Genomic DNA, 20,778 nt, shown 5'->3' with positions numbered 1-20,778 from the left:
TCCTCCACGTCCAGCTCAGTCTCCTCTGCCACGCTGCTCCTGCTCGCTGTCCCGCGAACCGTCTCCGGCCTCAGCCAGCAGAGGGCGCTACTGTTCTTCAGTGGCTCTTGCAGTCCACCAGAGGGTTTGGAGAGTGAGGAAGAGGATGGAGGGGAGGAAGGCTCCAACATCATCCTGTAACACCCAACAGTGTAATGTTACCAATCATGACACACACACTACTCACAAAGTTATAGACATGTTTGGCTTTCAGGTGAAATTTATGGAAAACGTTCACACCTCAGTGATATTATACAGTATCTTGAAAGTAGAAACATGCAATTGTGATTTCCTCACTTAAAACAATTTATTGAAACAAAGTCAAATTCTCCGAGTCAATTTGCTGAACTTGTGAGCATTTGTGCATTCTGACTTGGAAGTCACACAATCTGACTGCACAACAGAAGTAGATTTAAGATTAAATATGATAATGTTCATGGACGATGTCCAAATTTTGAACTGAATTGAAGTTGAATTATCAAAAGCTGTGTGTGTCTATGCATGTGTGTGCGTGTGTTGACCACATTCTGGTATCAACAGCATTAGTGAGACCAACCTCTCTGCCACTTGTGGTCTCATCTTCTCATCTTCCTCTCTCTCTCCATCTTTCTCATCCTGAGACTAACAGACGAATGGATAAATGGATGGATGGATGGACAGAAAGGAAGAAGACAAAAAGAAACACTGAAAGAAAGAAACACTCTGGCGCATGACTTCAAATAAAACCCTAACCTCAAATAAACTTTGAGGTCCCCTCACTTATACCACTGCTATAGTGTTTGTAGAGAAAGACAGGCAGACAGACAGAGAGAGGGAGGGAGGGAGGGAGAGACATATAGGAAGAGAGGCAGTGTGAGTGTTAATGAGTACCTGCAAGGGTGGGTCAGGGCTGTGGTCTCTTAACGGAGCAAGATCTTGGCGTTCTGGTTCGGATCTCTCCTCCACAGGAACACTGCCACTGACTTCACTGTCCTGTTCATACACAGACAAACACAAACACACCAACACATGCAAACACATATGCATGAACATGCATGTACAGACATTCACAAGATCATTGTGTGTGTGTGTGTGTGTGTGTGTGTGTGTGTGTGTGTGTGTGTGTGTGTGTGTGTGTGTGTGTGTGTGTGTGTTTGTGAAAGGTAGAGCAAGGTGCTACAGTAACACCAAGATCACGTGAGCACACACAGTGATGTTAGTGGCGCTGTATAAATGTGTGTGAAAAGCTGGGAACATAATGTGTGTGTGGGGGAGAGTGAAGAACATCGTGGCCACCTCATACTGCAGTCCCCCTTTCAGGATGTCCAGGTCCAAGTGTATGTTCTGCAACAGGTCTGATGACCCTAGCAGACTCTACGTACACACAAACACACACCGCAACACGGATACAGAAAATCATTCCTCATACTTTACTGCACTGTAAAGACTACAAAGGTGACAGTGAGCTAAAAATCAGAGTATTATATTCTAGCAGGTGTTTTCACCTCATGGACAGACGCCGCCTTCTGCTCTTCATCCTCCTCTTCATCCACCTCCAGATCTGAATTAAATATGGGCGGAGCCAGACTCTCCAGCTGTCGTCCTCTTAGCGAATGCAAATTTGCTCTGGATACATCCTAAGATACACACCATCATACGCTCTGCACCTCTGCCATGAACTCAGACCTCCATCACTTCAAAGTCAATTTGGTAAAAGCTAAACTTTGCAGAGGAGTGACGTGTTCTTTTACCTCCAGTGACGTATGTAGGGTTTGTTCTTACACCACCTTATAAAAGTATACAATGAGGTTTCATTCCCCTACTAGAGGATATAGACTGTACATGTTCACCCCTACTAGAGGATATAGACAGTACATTTACCCCTACTAGAGGATATAGACCGTACATGTTCACCCCTACTAGAGGATATAGACCGTACATGTTCACCCCTACTAGAGGATATAGACTGTACATGTTCACCCCTACTAGAGGATATAGACCGTACATTTACCCCTAATGAGGACTTTAAAGGATGAAGGTCTGTGGAGTTGCCCAGGGAACCTCGCAGTCCTGGAACTGAAAGGTCACACATCCCTCTCAGTGGAGCCAGAGGAGCCAGCAGCTGAGAGACAGTGATAGAGTGAGTGAGTGTGTGAGTGTGTGTGTGTGTGTGAGAGAGAGAGAGAGAGAGAGAGAGAGAGAGAGAGAGCGCTTTAGCAGAATGGCACACACAATTTAGCTTTCTTTCTCCTTTCTGCTCAACTTTAGGCGACTGCTGTCCTAAATCTTTTGATATACTTCGATGAGCAAATAATTGTTCAATTCATTTCAGTGTTATTAGAAACACAGCAGTCAAGAATGTGTAGAATGGAAGAGAAAGTGTGACAAATATAACTGCTGTGTAACAAAATACATTTTAGGGTACACAGATCCAAACTCACTCTTGGGGCCTTCAGTCCCTCTGGTTCCTTCTTTTTTTTCTCCTTCTTCTTCTTCTTCTTCTCCTTGTTCTTTCTGGTTCCTGTGGAGGCGGAGCCTGAGATGGCAGAGGCAGTCCGGCCGTGGCATGTCTGAGCACGCTCCCGCTCCTGGGCCACTAGTTGGCGGTAGTGCTCATCACAGGGGTGGTCCCAGGTGGACTGGCCCGTGGAGAAGTTGAAGTAATACACTTCTCCAGTCACATCCTGACTGGAGAGTAGGAAAGGGAGACAAGCTCATCACATAGATAAACACACACATAAAAACACATGACATGTAGACAAGCCTAGGTTCTCCAGCACAGGACTGTCCACAAAGGTGTCAACAGGACAACATCTGAAACACTGAGTGGTGCTCTGGGTCTCATTGCTCAGATTAATAGTGCCAGAAGGCCAAGTCTACAAGCAAATCTGCTGCACAGAGTGATGAAATATTAATTTTATACTTTGCAATTGTTAGTTTCGGGGACAACTAACATTAAATATCTCCTGGATCTTGTCTTTGTGTGTTTTATCTATGAAGGTACTGACACCACTGTCACACCTGACAATAAGGTCATACTTTCCCCCAAACCATTTGAATACAGAATCCAAAAATGATTTCATATGTTAAAATGTGTCTGATCTTTCATGTCACATCAAACTCCCCAACTTCAAAAACAATCCTCTTCTGCCTGTTATATTTTCTCTTGCCCAATCTTATTTCCCAGTCAAAATATTCAGTCTTCTCCAGACTTGCAGTTCCATGGTCTTTAAAAAAAAGTTGGGCTGTCTAATTTGCTCATCAAATCACCTAGGTCATAAGTGATTTAATGCCCACTTCTTGCAAGCTTCCAGAGAGTCCGTGTGACATTATGACACTCACAATAAAGTCCTGATGCATCCTACCTCTATAAATGGTACTTAAAATTATAACTGAGTTACAGGGGACAAAGGGCCTTGGTACATCAGGTAATCGAGAACCTGAATGAACGAGCCAGCATGAATGAGATGTAGAGTTCTTGGAATGGAAGCCATTCCTCAATTAAGGGCACATTAGAGTATGCTTGGATTTTTCTAAAAGGAACCAACGCTCACACCAACACTCACTGTTCTGTGTGTAAGGATAAGAAAACTGTTTCATTATGGGTGACTGTATGAGAATGAGCTTGTCCTACCAGGGTTTCCATTCAGGAGGTAGTGGGGCTACAGCCACCTCTCTGGCCAGCCATAGGAGCTCTGGCTCCCTCTCAGGGTCAATGCCAATTTGTCTGGCAAAATCATGGATATCTGAGGAGCAATACAGATAAGAAGAATATACCCACAATCAGTATGATATTTTCAAATCAAGACAAAATCCCACAAATTCAAATATTTAAGTTCATAATGCATGGAGATTGATTCTATGTTATAAAGTGTAGCTATAGCTTGGACGAACATACAGGAGTCCCAACTGGAACTGTGTTGATAATATTATTATTATAATATTATTATATATTATTAAGTTATTATGTCAATGTTATAATTTAGTTTTTAAATGGTGGAACTGTTGTAGCTTGTAGACTTTATCAATGGTGGATATTAAATTATACCATTTCAGTAACATATATTAAAGTTCAGGGCCGGAGTTCAGGGCCACTTTTTCAGCCCGGGAGTTTCATGCCCAAATCCGGCCCAAAATTATTTTTCCATCCCAATCGGCCCAAACTAGAGATTGACATGAGCCGGCCCATCGAGAATCCTCCCGAATCTCCCGATTAGCCACTCCGGCTCTGTTAAAAGTTTTATCCAGGGTCCTAAACTGTAACAGGTAGTATGCAACAGCTAATGTACCTTGTTCAGATGGGATATAATTCTCATCATAATCCTCTTCCAGGATCAACTGGTCTCCAACTGGTCTCTGAAGGCCATCTGCTGTCATGTTGATTGAACATTAAGAAAAAGATTATGAATAACAGTGGAGTAGACAGATCACCTCGCCATATTGTCTCTAAACTCTCCGTGGTACTGTTCGCTAGGCTAACCTAACTAACTAGCCAATAATAGAATTCCATAGCAATAATAGCGTCCACAGCAACCGTAGCATTCCACACAAAGCAACGTTATAACCAAAATACCCAAATACCCACCAGCAGGCTGGAGGTTGACTGGATCCATCTGTTTCAGGACCTCGCCTTGAACATGGGGCTGAGCAAGGTGTCTCTGCCTCTCCATGTCAGGGCCTAAATGCAAAACACCAACCCAGGGCACAGAGGAATGTGTACTGTTAAGATCATCAGGTCTATAAGAAGGGCTACAGTGCCATTTGAATTCATTACAATGTTGAAGAATATGTCATGTCATATTTTCTGATAAAACTGATGTTTTACTGGTCAGGTCATGTGCAGAAAGCTGATGGTTCTGCACCTCTGCCAGTCCTTACAAACAAATGTAATAAATGTTTTTTTCTACTTCATCATGCATGGTTATTTGGTTTGTTGAATACGCATGTAATCTTCAGTGTTACACAGTACCAGTGTGGAGTGGTCCTTCTACAGGGGTGTTAACATGGCCGACATCTGAGGGTCCCGCCGTCCTTCTGTGAGGGAAGGGTGCTGGTCCACAGGGATCCGTGTGGATCACTGTCGCTTGGGGGTTGTAGGGCACACCTGAAAATCCCACAGCAGGTAAAGTGAAACCCAGCACGCCTCCCAGTGAGGCTCAAAAACCTTGTGTGTTTCCCAATGAACAAGTGATTATAAGAAGGGTTATGGTGCCATGTGATGTCATTAGAATGCTTAAGAATTTGTGATGTCATGTTAGAAATCTGTTTCTTTTTAAAAATGTTTATTTTTATTTGCTTTTTCCATGGTCAAAGAAATCAAAGAAATAACCCATGGTCTATTAATTATATTATACTGTACCATGTGTAAATGTAAAATAAAGATCTTGACAGTTGACAGTAGAATAAATATACATGTTATTTTTCTGAACCTTAGAAACCTACTACATAAATGTGTATATTTAATTTTTAATTATTATGAATAAGCCTATGGAAATCCATACTCATAAGAACTAAATATACTGTCTTACATAGAAGTATAAAATTATGTACAGTATATGAAAATGTAATTTTCTCACCATGAGTTGTAAAACCTGGTGTGTCTATGAAGTTCTTCTGTTCCTGCCCAGGCCTTGGCTGGTCGGTTCTCCTGTGGAAAAAACTCATTCTCGAGATAAAAAATTAGAAAAAATAGAAAGACAGAAAGATATAGAACAAATAGAAAGATCTGCGATTGTAAATTAGATATTATTTGTAAGATTTGTAATGTTTGTAAGTATTGTAAATCACAGCAAAATGTCATGCGACTACTTCTCAGCTTTTCAGCATCGAAATTGAAATCCAAACATTCCACCTTCCCAACCAAACATTCTAATCCAAACATTCCAAAGTTGAGTAGCACGTCATATCACAATTTCCTATTTTTTTAACTAAAACACCAAATCAGCCAGGCTGCTACAATAACCTGATGCAGCCTGGCTTGTACCCAAAGGGTTCATACCAGAGACCGTATATATATCAGTAGCGAACCGTGACCATTAAAAGTGGGCCCCCCTTTCCTAATTAACTGCAATAAAAAATAAAAAAAACTGAGACGACAGTACAGCTTTAGAAACGCAATAAACAAAAATATCTGTACTAGATAACTTTTTAAGCAAAATAAGGTTCCAACAAAATAAGGTCCACAACTCCGTGTTCCTCCTTGTAAACAACTCGCACGTCAGCTAGCGTCACCACAGCGGGCGGAAATTATCATACAGTTAATCCCGCCCACTAAGAGGGAAGATATGATTGGTCAATTTTACTGTCATTTGAAACTAGGTGCACGCGCGACTTCGTCGTTTGGTGTAAGGATGGTACCATATTTCCGGTTGGTATGCGGAAGTGCAGATGTTTATGGCCGAGTCTATGAAATTCACAAGGTGCCTGTTGGAGTTACCGAAGTTTACCGTCAACGATGTGCGTCGTATTGTCAGAGCATCAAGTACAACGCCACAGAGTACACTTGAAAAGGGTTTCAAGTTCTACGTTTCATCCTACCTCTGCAATTTTGAAGGTAAGTGGCTGACGCTAGTTAGCTAGCTAGCCTGAGGTGGCAGTCTAATGAAGTGATGTTGTTTTTAGTAACGAACCAACCTGTCCTAGTACTAGAAATGCCTTTTAAAAACATGTTTGTATTTCTGATGGAAGTATCAGGCAAAAGTAAGGCTAACGAGATAACAGTGAGGGCTCACTGCTACAGATCTATGAAGAAAACAGATACGCCACACCAGCTGAGAGTAGGACTGGTTAAAATGACACGAGTTCTGTTCAGTGTCACGTTCAAAGTTCTGTTGAACAAGTTCAAAAGTTAGTTCAACACAAGTTCAATCTTTTATCCTTGCTCTTACTTTTCACGTAAGCTGTGATAGCCATAGGCATTGGTTTTCAAAGCTTACAATGGTAGCCAAATGCAGAGTAGCTGAGTGGGAATCATTAGCAGTCTGTTTTGCCTATAGTAAACAAATGGGAGTTTATTTTACAGTTCGAGCTATTGTTATCTACCTCTATGACTCAAAAGCAGAATATAGTCCACCTCAGCTATTCTTCAAACTGCATTTTCTAAAATCTGTCTGATAACACTCTTCAAGAAGCAGTTGAAGTAAAACCTGCACTGTTCTGTTGTTGGTGGTGGAAACAACAAAATAATATAAATATAAGTAGGCCTGTTTCACTCCTATGTGTAAGCATTTCATCTGGAGTGAAAATGAAGTTTAAATCTAAAATATATTTTATAGTTTATAGTTGCTCAGTGAACTAGTAGATTGAACCATGCACAACACTGTAGAATAGAAAGACAGTATAGCCAAGTGTTTTAAGAGTGATGCAAAACAGCACAAACGTTACATGAGACAATAGACAAGTGACATTCACCACTAACAACATGATGGGACAGAAATTGCGCCTATTGACATTGCTGAAGTCTTCTTTTCAAGATATTACATTTTGCCTCTTGTGTATTTCAGATGACATTACGTGATTCAATGCCAGTTGTGCTCATTAACAGCAACTGCTCTTGTGTTGCTGGTTGCGGAATCTGCAACCACTTGGTTGCATTGCTTTTCCAGACTGCTCATTATTCTGAATCTGGCATGTCTGTCGTGCCTCCTGTCCTTTCATGCACACAGACAGAACAGAAGTGGCATAAACCACCAACAATGGTTTGTCTTATTTCATTATTTAATGTTAGTTCATGTATCACAGTCACTTTACTAACACCATCTTTTAAATTAATAGGGGGTGAAGCCTGGACCCGTGGATGCCATGGTTGTCCTAAAGCCAAAACCAGGTGCTACTACAGCCAGTGGAGTTAGGTATGTAGTACCAAATTTAATAGGCAGATTACAGTGTGTGGTAAAAAAATAAATGCTTTTGATAATCTGATAAGACCCTGTTATAAAAGTTATATATAAAGTTATATAATGGCTAATTCATTCACAATGTATTTCAGACACCAGAGAAGGCCCATTCGTGTACTGTGTCCTGCCATATTTTTTATTTACCTGGTAAAGAATCGTATGTCATCATCAGAGGCAGAAAACCGCTCCAAAAAGAACTTGCTGCTGACAGTTAAGTCTTCGATTTGTTTTCGGAGCCTTGGTATCTCCTCGCGTAGCTCTTCATTTTCATTGAGGGAGAGATCAAGCGCAGCAGGCTCATTACTGACGCAGTAGTCATGTTCATGACACGGTAAGGGGTCATCATCATCATGGTCAGTCTGCATCTCTGTTAGATCAGTGTTGGGTGGACGCTCTGTTCTTTCCCATACTCCAGGTCGTGGAGTTGGAATAGTATCGTTAGCTAGCACAGTGTACGCTTTCAATGGCTACCGGATGTCAACAACCATCCTAACCTTTTAGCGGAAATTACGTCACTTAACAGCGTGCACATAGGCCATTGTCCCCTGATTGTCCTCATGTATTATTGTTTGTGTGTATTTGTAACTTTCCATATTCCCCAGTAATTGTTTTAGGTAAAGACACTCTTGAACAGTAGAAGCAAGTGCCATATACTCTGCTTCGCATGTGGAAAGTGCAAAAGTAGGTTGCTTCTTCGTCTTCCATGAAATAAGTGCGCTGTTCTCACTTAGGCTTACACAGTATCCTGTTGTACTGCGGCGATCACTGGTATCAGCCACCCAGTCTGCATCGCTGTAGGCTTGTATACCAAGATTCTCAGTGTTGTTTCTCCTAAAGGTTAAACCTTTGTTTGATGTACCTTTAAGGTATCGCAGGACATGTTTCACGGTGACCCATTGCTCCTGTGTAGGCTCAGCTAGGTACTGTGACAGCCTGCTCACCACAAAACTCAGATCAGGCCTAGTGCAGGTTGTCAGGTATATCAGACTGCCCACGGCCTCTCTGTACATTCTGATGTCTGTCATTTTAACTGCATCATCACTGTATTCAAGCTTTTGCTCACAAGGAGTTTGTGACACTTGGTTTTGTGTGAATCCATTTTCTGTTAAACAATTATGTAAAACCCTATTTACTCGTTAGGTCTGCTGTTGGTGAAAACGTTTCCCCATAGTCTACTCCCATTTTCTGGCTGTAGCCCTTAGCGGTAAATCGAGCCTTGTATTGGTCATTCCCATCTACACCAGACTTGATTGCGTAAACCCACCTACCCCCCACGGGTTTCTTGCCCACTGCTAGTGTTGTTGGGGTGAAGGTTTTGTTCTCATTTAGAGATTGGATTTCTTCATCCATTGCTTTTCTCCATTCTTTTGAATTGTCTGATTGCATTGCTTCGTCATAAGTCTGTGGAATGCCACACACTGCTCTACAGCAGTAGTCTACTGTGATATGCATTCCATCACTATCCTCGTCTTCAGTTACGTAGTCACCTAGGTAACTTGGTGCCCTTCTATCTCTAGTTGGATTTTTTGTGCTCGAATGGCTGTTTCCTAATCTCCTTGCTGCTTATAGCCACTAACCGTTAGATGGCGCGATTTAAACAAAAACAGGAGCACAAATGTAGCAAGGCTGCCCCCTTGTGGCGCAAAAGAGAATTAAAATGTTCACCAACTGGGATTAAACAAACTAACAAATCCCGCTGCAAGTGTGCGGGACAGAACAAATACATTATTGCTTATGTCATGTTTATCAAAATGTGTTGTACGTATTGTCTGTTGAATTGTCTTACTCTCCAAAACATCGTCTTACTTCTTTTTTTTTGTCGTTACATTTTGGTAATTTTTTCCTAACTTGATTAAATTATTCGCAGGTGAACATTCAGATACAGTAAAAAAGGGAATTTGTGAAGGTTTAGATCAACCAATGGTCTCAACTACAGGTCAGAGGTGCGTCTCATGAACCTTTACTGTAATTGGCAAACATTTATAGAGGCTAAACACTGCAGTATCACAAAGTCTCATAATGGAAACACAAGGCCATGTGCAGGGTGAACAGCCAAGAAGAGGAGTAAGACTGTGTGGTGTAAGGCTGAGGGGACAAAACAGTGAAATAAGGGCAACAATTGTGGACCATGTTGTACATGTAAGTCATGGTTTTACAATGGCTGAAGCTGGTCACTGGGTGCAGCTGAATATTGGAAGAACAACTGTGTCTGTGTTCAATTGTTCAAACATTTCATAGAGAAAATGTATGTAAATTCAGAAATGTGTATATTCTCTGGAGGCTGTATGTGCTCAGGTTGTTTTGAATGTGTAGAATAAGTTTCTTCTAATTTTGCAGTTTTTCCAGTCAGCTGTCTGTCTTTTCTGAATTTCAATCAGATTTGTTTTTGTCAACAAATTGCAGTGCAAACAATACAGTCAAACAATATTGCTGTACAAAATTGATTCCAGCCCAATTTCTTTCTATCAGTCTCCCAAATACAGTCATGTGTAACTTTGTGTTCTGTGTAACTTTGTATTTTGTGTGTAAAATGTATTGTTTCATTTGATATATACCACAGCATGTGCAGCATTCTTGAAATCAAAAGCTTAGCTAGTTTCCATCAGAATGTACTTACAGTCTGCACTGACTGTGACTTGTGACTGTAACGGGCCGCCCAATGGATGGGTTCCCTTTTGAGTCTTGGTCCTCCCGAGGTTTCTTCCTATTCCCCACCATCATAGGGAGTTTTTCCTCACCACTGTCGCCTTTGGCTTGCTCATTAGGGATATGGACCCATAGTATTGTTAACCATGTAAATCCTGTAAAGCTGCTTTGTGACAACATGTGTTGTGAAAAGCGTTATATAAATAAATTTGACTTTGACTTATAGTTGCACTGACAACATGACTAATTATTTTGACTGCCTTGTTCATAGGCAATGGCACACAGACTAGATACTCTGATGGCACTGACAAATTGACTGACCTAAATATTTGCTTTTGAAGCAAAAACAAAGAATTTTGAGTGAATTATGTGCTTTGCAACTGTTTTGAAAATCATGATGAAAGAAATGTACCAAATCGACTGAGAAAAACTGTAAATCAAATCTAGCTACCACCAACTCTCTATCTCCACAAATATGGACTTGTGCTAAAGGGCCGCCCAGTGGAGGATGGGTTCTCTTTAGAGTCTTGGTCCTCCCGAGGTTTCTTCCTAATCTCCACCATCATGTTTTTCCTCGCCACTGTTGCCTTTGGCTTGCTCATTAGGGATCTGGACCCATATGATTTGTAAAGCTGCTTTGTGACAACATGTTTTGTAAAATGCGCTATATAAATAAATTTGACTTGACTGACTATCTATCTATCTCTCTCTCTCTCTCTCTCTCTCTCTCTCTCTCTCTCTCTCTCTCTCTCTCTCTCTCTCTAGAGATGGGTAGAGGTTCACCAATCTGTCAATATTGCATCTAAATATTTTCTAAAAAGAAGTGCAAATATTTTAGCCAAGACTGTATACAGTTTTATATTATTAGTCAAAAACGTTCTAATCACTTACTTTAAGTCAATACAATGAATAAGATATTAACTGATTTTAAATAAGAACCCTGATTACAAAATGCAAAACAGAATGTGCATTTCCTAGGACATATGTTATGAAGGTTCAGTTGGTGCAGTGAGATTGCTGTTTATCCATTTCTATTCTTATTGTGCTTTATTTCAGACCAACACGTTGTCACTAAGTGGAGGCCATACAATAAAGAGAACGATATGGTGGATCTCCAGCAAGGTCTTCACCCCAAACCTGGCAAAAAGCCTTAACTGGTGTGGCAGGGGACACAAGCGAGTATTAAAACAGACAGCCTGTGGACAGCTTGTTATTGGTGAGTATATTGGAACGACTTACATGTTACATTTTTAGCTTTAGCATGAAGCGCATAGCATTTACGGACTCTTATAGGTCATGTGGTTTTTAAAGTTTTACGGCAAAATGACCGGTAAATAACAACACCTTTGTATATTTTGGAAAATACTACTCCTCCTCCAATTACTTACTATGCTTGTAACCTAATACCTTAAGCCTAGCCTAATAACAGATACATTAGATGATTTATTTCTTACATGCAGTTTAATTAATGTATTAAGATAAGCCTTTATTAGTCCCGCAATGGGGAAATTCACAACTCCCAGCAGCAAAGTGACAGTGGTACAGAGGACAAGACTCCAAACTTACATGATACATATATACATAGAATATAAGCGAAAAGAACTATAGGCAAAAAGTGTATTGCTAACGAGAGCAGTGCTGATTGTACAGTCTAACTGCAGCAGGGGTGAAGGATCTCCGGTAACGCTCTGTAACACACCTTGGGTGACGCAGTCGGTCACAGAAGGTGCTGCCCAGAGCTGATAAAGTCTCAAACATGGGGTGGGATTCATTGACTATAAGAGTTGCAGGGTTATATAGCTGATAAATGTGTAGCCCTTATGCCTCTTTAACAAGAATAGTAATAATATTCTACATTTTGATACACAGCTGCCGCAGTGAAGAACCCAGCGCTACCCGCTCCCATGAAATCAGAGGCTGAAAAATGCCTAAAAGACTACCTCCACCTGGCACCAGCAAGACGCTCATCTTTAATTTGTTAATTACACGTTTGTTGCATATTGTTGATTTTCTGTTAAATAAACATGTTAAATGAAAATCCCTTTCACTTAATTTTGTTTTGTGGTAATAATATTAATAATATTAATTACATAAAATAATATAGCATAATTTTCCAGTGTATATTTCTGTTTGAGTCTTTAGGCTTCTTAGTGGCTCATACGATCGCGCTGCTTGTGTATTTCGTAGCTTTAACTTAGGGAGGAAGAAGAATATAAAATCTAGCTTTAAATGTAATTCAATCTGGTTTGATTTTAAATGCCACATTCAGGTACGTTCAGATTCTGCATTTTAGCTATACTGTACATATAAGTCTGGAATGCAGCGTATGAACGTCATTTTGGCATCAAAGCCTGCTGTTTAAAAGACGTACTGCAGATGAATAAACGCCGTATTAAATAGTCTAGGAGAGATCTCATAAGCGTCTCCGAGACGCAGGCGCGATCATGACGCAGCCAGGTAGGTCTGTAATGCAGCTGCTGGAGGTCTTTCACGATCCACCACAGACTATCAGAGACGTGTTGGCGATGAGCACGCGCTCTATTAAATACGTATTCCAGACGAACTGTGTTACATCCAGCAGAGTCTCTGAGATGTACATGTGCTATCAGTTTATCCTTCTATACAACCCCCTTCACCAAGCGTTCGGCTGAAGAATTAAAAGCATAAAGGAGTTTGTAGTGGACAGACCCAATTTTAGGGTTCGTACGACTGCTTGAAATACTTGGAAATACTTTCATTTTAATGTTGCTTTTTCAGATAAAAAAAAAAGTGTTGGATATTGGCTAAAGCATTTGAAGATGCTTGAAATGAACTGTGTTTCGTTTCGCAACAAATAGCTATTTGACTGAATGGTTCGCTTATATAACGTTACAAATATATAAGTTACAAATACATAAAGAAATGTATCAACCTCTTGTAATTCCAGCGGTAAACTCGAGAGTGCATTAAGACGTTAAGATTGTGTGCTTTGAAAATAAACTACCATTAAATAAAATATTGCTAGTTTGTTAGGTAAGGTAGAGCTACTGGATTAAATCCTACCCAAACGAGCATATATCTTAACTACATATTAATATCGTTTGGGGGGGGGGGGGGGGGGGGGGGGTGGTGGTTAGGTAATAGCTAGCGAGCGAATTAGAGAAAAAGCAAAACTGTAGCTGGCTACCCAAACACGCACATTTAAAACAGTGCTGTTGTTTTGTGTATTGTTTTGAAATCAAACGACCTTATATTTGATCTTATATGCTAATAAAGCAGCGCTGCGTAGCGCGTTGTGGCGCCTGTTACCACAATCGTAGAATTCGAATTGAGCTTCCATGGAAACCGCTAGTTTACATTACGCGTTGTCATAGTGATGTGCAAACAGAACAACATTTACGGTCGACTACGAATGAATTCCGTGTCGTTTTCTTCTGCTTTTTATTCAAAAAGTTTGTTCTAATAACTAAATAAGATATTCAGATTGGTTAAATCTCTACCACCTGGTCCATGGCGTACTTTGACTCCATGGCTACAAGCAGCAGTTTCCTCAGCATGGACGACTACTGTCTAGTGCAGCACGAGGTCCTCTGCTCTGCCTCCAACAGATACGAGGTGCTGGAGTTCCTTGGCCGCGGGACTTTTGGCCAGGTGGCCAAGTGCTGGAAGCGCGGCACCAGTCAATCTGTCGCCATCAAGATCCTGAAAAATCACCCTGCCTATGCCCGCCAGGGCCTGATCGAGGTGGGGAAATTATGGTAGATTTAAAAGAGGTTTTGAGAATCAATGTGTCAGGGCTGGCTCGGCTGCCACTCCCTCTACCACCAGGAGTTGCGGGACGTAATCAGCAATGATCCGTTTCAGCTGTCTGAAGTTTTGTTTATTGTTTTACCGTGCTCTCACGGCTTATATTGTTTCTCTTTTCACACGTCAAGTACCTCCCTGTACTCCCGCGTTACACAATTGTAGCCCTGATTGTGATGTTGCTTTGTTCCTGCTCTAATAAGATGTAATAGGCTGATATTGGCTAACACTGCAATTTGTAATCAGGGGCAGTGGCGGCTGGTCAATATGGGGCGCTGGGGCGCCGCCCCCTTAATATTGTTCCGATATTAAAATGAGTTCATTATAAACTGCGGTAGTGAGGAAATTATTTAGTGACACTGTGTGTCTAATTGCCATGTTTGAATTTATTAAAAGTGTAAACACATAATTGTATTTAATTGCTTACATTGTGCACACTTCCTGTGTGCGGGGCACCGGTCTAATGAGAGTGCATGGAGAGGCTGTGGCTGTGTTCGAAATAGATTACTACATACTGGATACTGCATACTGGACTCAGTATATACTGGATACTGCATACTGGTCCTCGTAGTAGTATGCAGTACAGTTTCCAGTATGCGACAAAAGCAAAGCACACTACGGGGTCACGTGAACGTAGCGTTGCATGATGGGATGCAGTACACCACGAAGATAGCTCTGTTCGCGTACTGGAATATTTTGCGGAAGTAGTAGGTCATCCGGGTATGTTTCGCGTACTGGAAATTTTCATTTTGGTCACATACTGCATACGACATACTGATTTGGGGCTCGATCAGAATGCCAGTAGTATGTAGTAGACTATTTCGAACACAGCCATAAACTTTTGTCAAGCACTGATCTGAGGCTGCAGTTTAATTGGTCGGTTTCAGACACACCCACTCTTGTTGGACACACCCACTCTTGTTGGTAGTGTCAGTCAGCTGCGGTTCGTTAAAGCTGGTTTATACTTTCGCGAGTGATCGTAGGGCGAGACTCCGCCCACCTCGCGCGAACCTCCAACGTAAATCGGTTCATGTTGAATATCAGCAGGCTGGAGCAGCAGCTCATACAAAATGAGAGAAAATTCAGTTTTATCTTTACAAAATAATCTTCTCACAAAGCATTCACTTGAAGAACGTTAGGGCAAAATTCATGTTCAAATAAATAAAGGGCAGTAAGACTGCTTTATTTGTTTTTAATTTGTTTACACCCCCCTCAATTATTTGTGCACCAGCCGCCACTGATCAGGGGTCATTTCCCTCTGGAAAAGAGCATCTGCCAAATATAGCAAAAGTAAATGTCTAAAGGGAGCCATGCAGTAACTGGGCTGATGCTATTGAAGTTACGTAGCATATTAGCCCTTGAATGCTGTGCCCACATAACTTAACGCCTGTCCCATCTTCCCCCATCTGCTCAGATGAGCATCCTGAGCCGTCTCAACAAGGAGAACGTAGACGAGTTCAACATTGTTCGCTCGTACGAGTGCTTCCAGCACAGGAACCACTTATGCCTGGTGTTTGAGATGCTGGGGCAGAGCCTGCAGGACTTCGTCAAGCACAGCCCGCTGCCGCTGAAGTGCATCCGGCCCATAGTGCAGCAGTTGGCCATGGCGCTCCTGAAGATGAAGAGTCTGGGCCTGATCCACACCGACCTCAAGCCTGACAACATCATGCTGGTGGACCCCGTCAGGCAGCCGTACCGGGTCAAGGTCATCGACTTCGGCTCCGCCACCCACGTCTCCAAGGCCGTGTGCTCCTCCTACCTGCAGACCAGATACTACCGGTGAGTGGCACGGCCTAAGGCATATTGGAAACAGATGCATGGTTGTGGGAATCGCTTCCGCTCGAGTGTGCTTGAGAGGTGAACTGCCCGTTGTGGATGGCTATGGTGACACGGCTGCACATTAAGATTGTGATAAGCATTACGATGAACTGCAACGCATTTGATTGCCATTTGATTTATAAGTGATATATTTTTAATTGGATCATGTAAGTGTTGTCATTTATCCAAACACCAAAGAATATCTTAATATCTTCAGTGCCTGAGAAGTTAAGATGCTCTCAGCACACATAAAAATATTTTTTTGGTTGGTTTTATGCTTCAGGCTTTGGTAATATCAGTACAGGGTACCTGCACTGCTCCATTGTAGTTACACCATGGCAGTGTTGTTCTGTATTTACGTAGTGGAGAACAGCACATCAGTATGTAGTGTCAGTGTGTCAGTGTAGTGTCAGTGTCAGGTTACACTACAGTAGTAGATGGGTAATGCACAGGCCAGTATTGTGCTACCAAAAGAATATTTCAGGTAGTAAAAAAAATACTTTTTAAGCTTTTACATTTTCACACATTAATTCATCACTCTGTGTTAAAGTGAGTACCTTTGAATCACCACAAACCACAGTATCATGCTAAACGTCATGATGGACGTTTTTGTCTTTTTGGTCCAGATCGCCCGAGATCATCCTGGGTCTCCCGTTCTGCGAGGCCATCGATATGTGGTCCCTGGGCTGTGTCATCGCCGAGCTCTTCCTGGGCTGTCCCCTGTATCCTGGAGCATCTGAATACGATCAGGTCAGCCCACGGGCCTCGGACCCGAACCTCGCCTTTCTCACGCTTCTGTCTTTATTCACGAAGCATCGAAGAACAGTGCTGATTTAGAGTCTGCTTTCCCACCTCCTTTCCAGAACTTCCTCGCTGTGTAATAAAGATGTAAATCTTGTTTGGGAGAAGAGTGGAGTTGCTAACAGTGATGGCCACCTTTATTCTATTTATGCAGCTTGCTAGCTGTTCTGTAATGACTGGCAAGGAAGAGACTATGAATGATTTTTGGGGAACCAACAAAACAATTAACTCAAATGTGTTGAGAGTGTGATCTGTGGGCCCTTTAGGCCTGAGATGTGTTTGCTGGCTATAATTGGTAATCTAATAAGAGCTCTTTACAGTAGTGCTAGAAATACTGTCTTGCAGTGGGAAAAAAATCTCAGGTTTGCATGACAGTGGAATTCTAAGATGGGTCCAGGTGAAGCTCCCAGTACAACAGGGTTGACTGGTGCAAGGTGTTTTAGGAAAGCGAAGCCCTTACTGTGTTAGAGGTGCAGACCCATGGTGGCTTTGTGGCTGTAGGGACATGTAGGGTATGGATAGAGTAGTTGTCTTTGCTAGCTCGTCTTCAGGATCAATATATGAACATAAAATAGTCATCCCATCATACCATAAAATCATCCCTCCTGTACGCTGTCGCCGCAGATCCGGTACATCTCCCAGACGCAGGGCCTTCCAGCAGAGAACCTCCTGAGTGCGGGAACCAAGACCAGATGCTTCTTCCACAGGGGCTCTGGCTCCAGCTACCATCTGTGGAGACTCAAGGTCCCCCATCCTTCTTGTGCCATGTGTTCGGTTCATAAGAGATCTGTAATGGCACCTGACAGTACACCTGAACGTTTTTTCTCCTTCTATGTTCCCCAGACGCCTTTAGAGCATGAGGTGGAGCTTGGCGTCAAGTCCCAAGAGACCAGGAGATACATTTTCGACCGTCTCGATGACATGAAGCAGGTTATTTGTGCTCTTGTACACCTTATTGCACGCTTAGCATCACTGCTGTGACATGCAAATGAAGAACAAAGCGCACCAGCTGCTGGTGGAGCATGTAGAGCAAGGTCTTGGTTTTGAGTTCAAGGGTTCGAGGGTTCGTGCTGTCATAATAAGAAGTGTATGTAAGTCACAACAGCGCCTGTGAAATGCAGAGGAAGACACGGCAATGTTGCTGCTGAAACAGCGTCTTATGCACATCGCCGCCCTCTGCTGGCACATAATATGACCTACCCGTTCGTCTCCCATGCAGGTCAACATGCCCATTCTGGAAGGCACAGACGTTCAGGTGGAGAAGGCTGACCGGTGGGAGTTCATCAACCTGCTTAAAAAGATGCTGACGCTGGACGCAGGGAAACGGATCACGCCATTGGAGACTCTCAAACACCCATTCGTCACCATGGCTCACCTCTCTCACTACCCTCACAGTGCACAGTGAGTGTAGTGTGTACAGGGCCGTCCCTCCGTCTCACACAGTCCAGCCTGTGTTCCAGCTCCGACGCGGGCAGGATGGTTTGCGTGTCGATCATTATGCAGGGCTGGGCGCTCCATAATTTGCTTCTTTCATGTTAAATGTATTCAGACAAGGAGCTAAGAATTCCAACTGGAAGCACACTAAAGTTGCATGCAAATGGAAGAAAACCCCAAAGAGCTCTTTTTAAGGAACGCCATCTTATTGTAACTTGCTGTAGCACAGTGCTGTAACTCACCTCTTTCTGTCTCACTGACTCTGTGTGTCACTCTCATTGTCTGTCTCACTCTCTGTCTCTCTCACTTTGCAGTGTAAAGTCTTGCTTCCAGAACATGGAGATCTGTAAGCAGAGGTGCACGGGCTTCGACGGCAGCAGAGGCCTGTTCGGCAGTGGGGGTGTGGCTGGGGGCGGGGCTGGGGGCGGGGGCCAGCACCAACTCCAACCTTCCAGTCACCTTCAGCAGCCAGCCCGACCAACACAGCCAGGTGGGCCTGCCAGCACAAGCTTGTCGTGTGTTGCACCAGTATCCCCAAACCTACAGCTCACATTAAACACTGCAGGTGTTCAGATAAGAAATTACTCACCGGAAATGTGCTTTTCAGCTATGTTTGAAGGGTCTTGCCATTAAGTACATGTGACCTGTTTGTTGGTTGTGTGTGTGTCCTCTGCCACGCACCCATCTCAGCCCATCGTCATCTCGGACACACTCCGCCCCGCTGTCAGAATGATCACCATCTCCAGCGACACCGAGGGCAAGGACAATGCCAAGATCCTGCCCACCAGGTGCCCTCCCCACAAACTCCTTTGCTCCGCCTCCTGTGCCTCTGAGCTCTGTGTTTGCTCTGTGTTGAAACGGTCACCCTTCTGTTTGCTCACTTTGTGGATTTAAACACTCCTCCCTAGCTGCGGCGTGAACAAGCGGGTGGACGTCAACAGCTGTGTGACCGTGGGGGACTCGGACACCTGCAGCCCGCTCAGCCCCAGGCGCCTGCCCACCTTTGTGGAAAACGCCGCCACCCTGCCCAAGTCGCTGGCCATGGTCATCCCACCGGGTGAGTCCCACGCGCTCTGCCTCTCCCTCCCCTCCGGCTCTGTCGACAGGTCGCAGTCGTTGATCACTGTCTCACATCTCCTTATAGAATAGAGCGCCGCGGCCTCCGGGATGGTCCAAAAAGACCTCGGTTGTGCCTTCTGCCAGAGCAGCCCTGCCCGGCGCCGAGAGACACAGAGCCGCGTCCTCCAAGTTTCAGCCTCTCTGAGCCAGGTAGAGCGTCTGTAGAGCAGTTTGCCTTCTCACGCTGCAGCTGCCGTCACACTTCACACTGCCCCATAGAAAATCTTATCTTCGCTCTGTTGTCTTATCCACATGCTGCAACCAGGTGTAGTCCAGAGAGTAGTTCAGCTGGGAGTATTGATATCTCACTGCCATTTTGTGTCTTGGCTCCTCCTACAGGTCCAGGATCTGTTGTGATCTCATGACAGTTCAGGAGGCAGATCCCCCTGGCACCAGTCCACCAGTCAGGAGGATCAACTCACTCCCTGCTCTTTCTTCAATTTGCACTCCTGTTACATTTGCACATTATATTTCTAATTCATTGCATACGTTCACTTTAATCGTAATTACACCAGATTCCTCATACATTCACTTTGCACATACAGTATGTTTACTTACTGCTGCATACGCCACTTACTTGAATGTAAATTTCAGAGACCTCTATTTATTTTATTATATATATAAACAACTCAGCTATATTTTTTATCTTTACTATTGTACTTACCGTTACTATTGTACTATTCCTTTTTTTACTGTTTTAGTTAATGTTAATTTTATGTAAATGTTTACCGCTGCACTATGGAGTCTGAGAGTAACGTAATTTCAATCCTGTGTATGTCCCGCACGTATCACAGATTTGACAATAAAGTAGACTTTGACTTTGAACTACCCCTCAGCAGGCTCTTCTTACCTGAAAAAAATGACTTTATTACAGAATTTCAATACTGCAGTGTCTGGGCTTTTTTGTTTGTTTGTTTGTTAGTCCATTTTTGTTTGTTTTAGCCTATTTTAGTATTTTGTTTTTAAATTATGTTTATTTCAGATGCATCATCTGTTTTATATATTTATTTTTATTTAACATTTATTCAACCAGGAGGAATCTCACTGAGTTACAATAACTCTTCTCCCAGGGAGTCCTGGCCAATATTTGCAGAACAAAACAATTATACACAATGACATACAATACTTCTATACACAACACAATTTCAGAGAGGGTAAGAAGCCTAGGTTTAAGACAGCTTGACGCTCATTCCAAACATAAGGCGCATACAATGAAAAAGCCATTTTCCCCAACTCAATCAATCAATCAAATTTTATTTATATA

At 42.7% G+C, this 20,778-nt stretch overlaps 2 protein-coding genes and 1 long non-coding RNA gene across 4 annotated transcripts in view; 2 read left to right on the top strand and 1 right to left on the bottom strand.

Moving 5' to 3' along the window:
* The window catches only part of LOC143475141 (uncharacterized), a 13,600-nt gene extending 7,539 nt beyond the window's left edge, over positions 1-6,061 (bottom strand). For both annotated transcript variants that reach the window (XM_076972886.1, XM_076972887.1), the window contains exons 1-12: positions 5,595-6,061; positions 4,988-5,122; positions 4,604-4,696; positions 4,308-4,385; positions 3,653-3,764; positions 2,460-2,706; positions 2,030-2,140; positions 1,524-1,655; positions 1,315-1,392; positions 910-1,011; positions 596-660; positions 1-174 (exon numbers count right to left, since the gene is read on the bottom strand). The exon at positions 1-174 is cut by the window's left edge and continues 175 nt beyond it. In XM_076972886.1, coding sequence (XP_076829001.1) covers positions 1-174; positions 596-660; positions 910-1,011; positions 1,315-1,392; positions 1,524-1,655; positions 2,030-2,140; positions 2,460-2,706; positions 3,653-3,764; positions 4,308-4,385; positions 4,604-4,696; positions 4,988-5,122; positions 5,595-5,682 — 1,415 coding nt within the window. In that variant the 5' untranslated portion in view covers positions 5,683-6,061. The remainder of the gene's footprint in view (positions 175-595; positions 661-909; positions 1,012-1,314; positions 1,393-1,523; positions 1,656-2,029; positions 2,141-2,459; positions 2,707-3,652; positions 3,765-4,307; positions 4,386-4,603; positions 4,697-4,987; positions 5,123-5,594) is intronic.
* Positions 6,062-6,783: 722 nt separating this feature from the next.
* LOC143475710 (uncharacterized) lies at positions 6,784-11,747 on the top strand. Its single transcript, XR_013121096.1, has 3 exons — positions 6,784-7,868; positions 8,006-8,594; positions 11,616-11,747. It is a non-coding gene; the product is annotated as an uncharacterized LOC143475710 (long non-coding RNA).
* A 2,301-nt stretch (positions 11,748-14,048) lies between these two features.
* On the top strand, positions 14,049-19,879 carry LOC143474613 (homeodomain-interacting protein kinase 1-like). The gene is made up of 11 exons (XM_076972111.1): positions 14,049-14,282; positions 15,757-16,121; positions 16,787-16,910; positions 17,586-17,705; positions 17,805-17,891; positions 18,181-18,362; positions 18,710-18,923; positions 19,086-19,183; positions 19,304-19,452; positions 19,545-19,664; positions 19,854-19,879. The coding sequence occupies exons 1-11, from the start codon at positions 14,049-14,051 to the stop codon at positions 19,877-19,879; spliced, it is 1,719 nt and encodes a 572-aa protein (XP_076828226.1).
* Positions 19,880-20,778: the final 899 nt, after the last annotated feature.

This window comes from Brachyhypopomus gauderio, chromosome 14 (assembly GCF_052324685.1).
Source record: "Brachyhypopomus gauderio isolate BG-103 chromosome 14, BGAUD_0.2, whole genome shotgun sequence".
NCBI lineage: Eukaryota > Metazoa > Chordata > Actinopteri > Gymnotiformes > Hypopomidae > Brachyhypopomus > Brachyhypopomus gauderio.
The sequence above is the reverse complement of the archived record's forward strand: the minus strand, read 5'-3'. Positions and strand labels throughout refer to the sequence as shown.

Coding starts and splice junctions, on each gene's coding strand:
- LOC143474613 (XM_076972111.1), top strand. CDS start 14,049: ATGGCGTACTTTGACTCCATGGCTACAAGCAGCAGTTTCCTCAGCATG. Junction 16,122..16,786: donor CTGCAGACCAGATACTACCG/GTGAGTGGCACG, acceptor TTTTTGGTCCAG/ATCGCCCGAGATCATCCTGG. Junction 18,924..19,085: donor GCTTGTCGTGTGTTGCACCA/GTATCCCCAAAC, acceptor CACCCATCTCAG/CCCATCGTCATCTCGGACAC.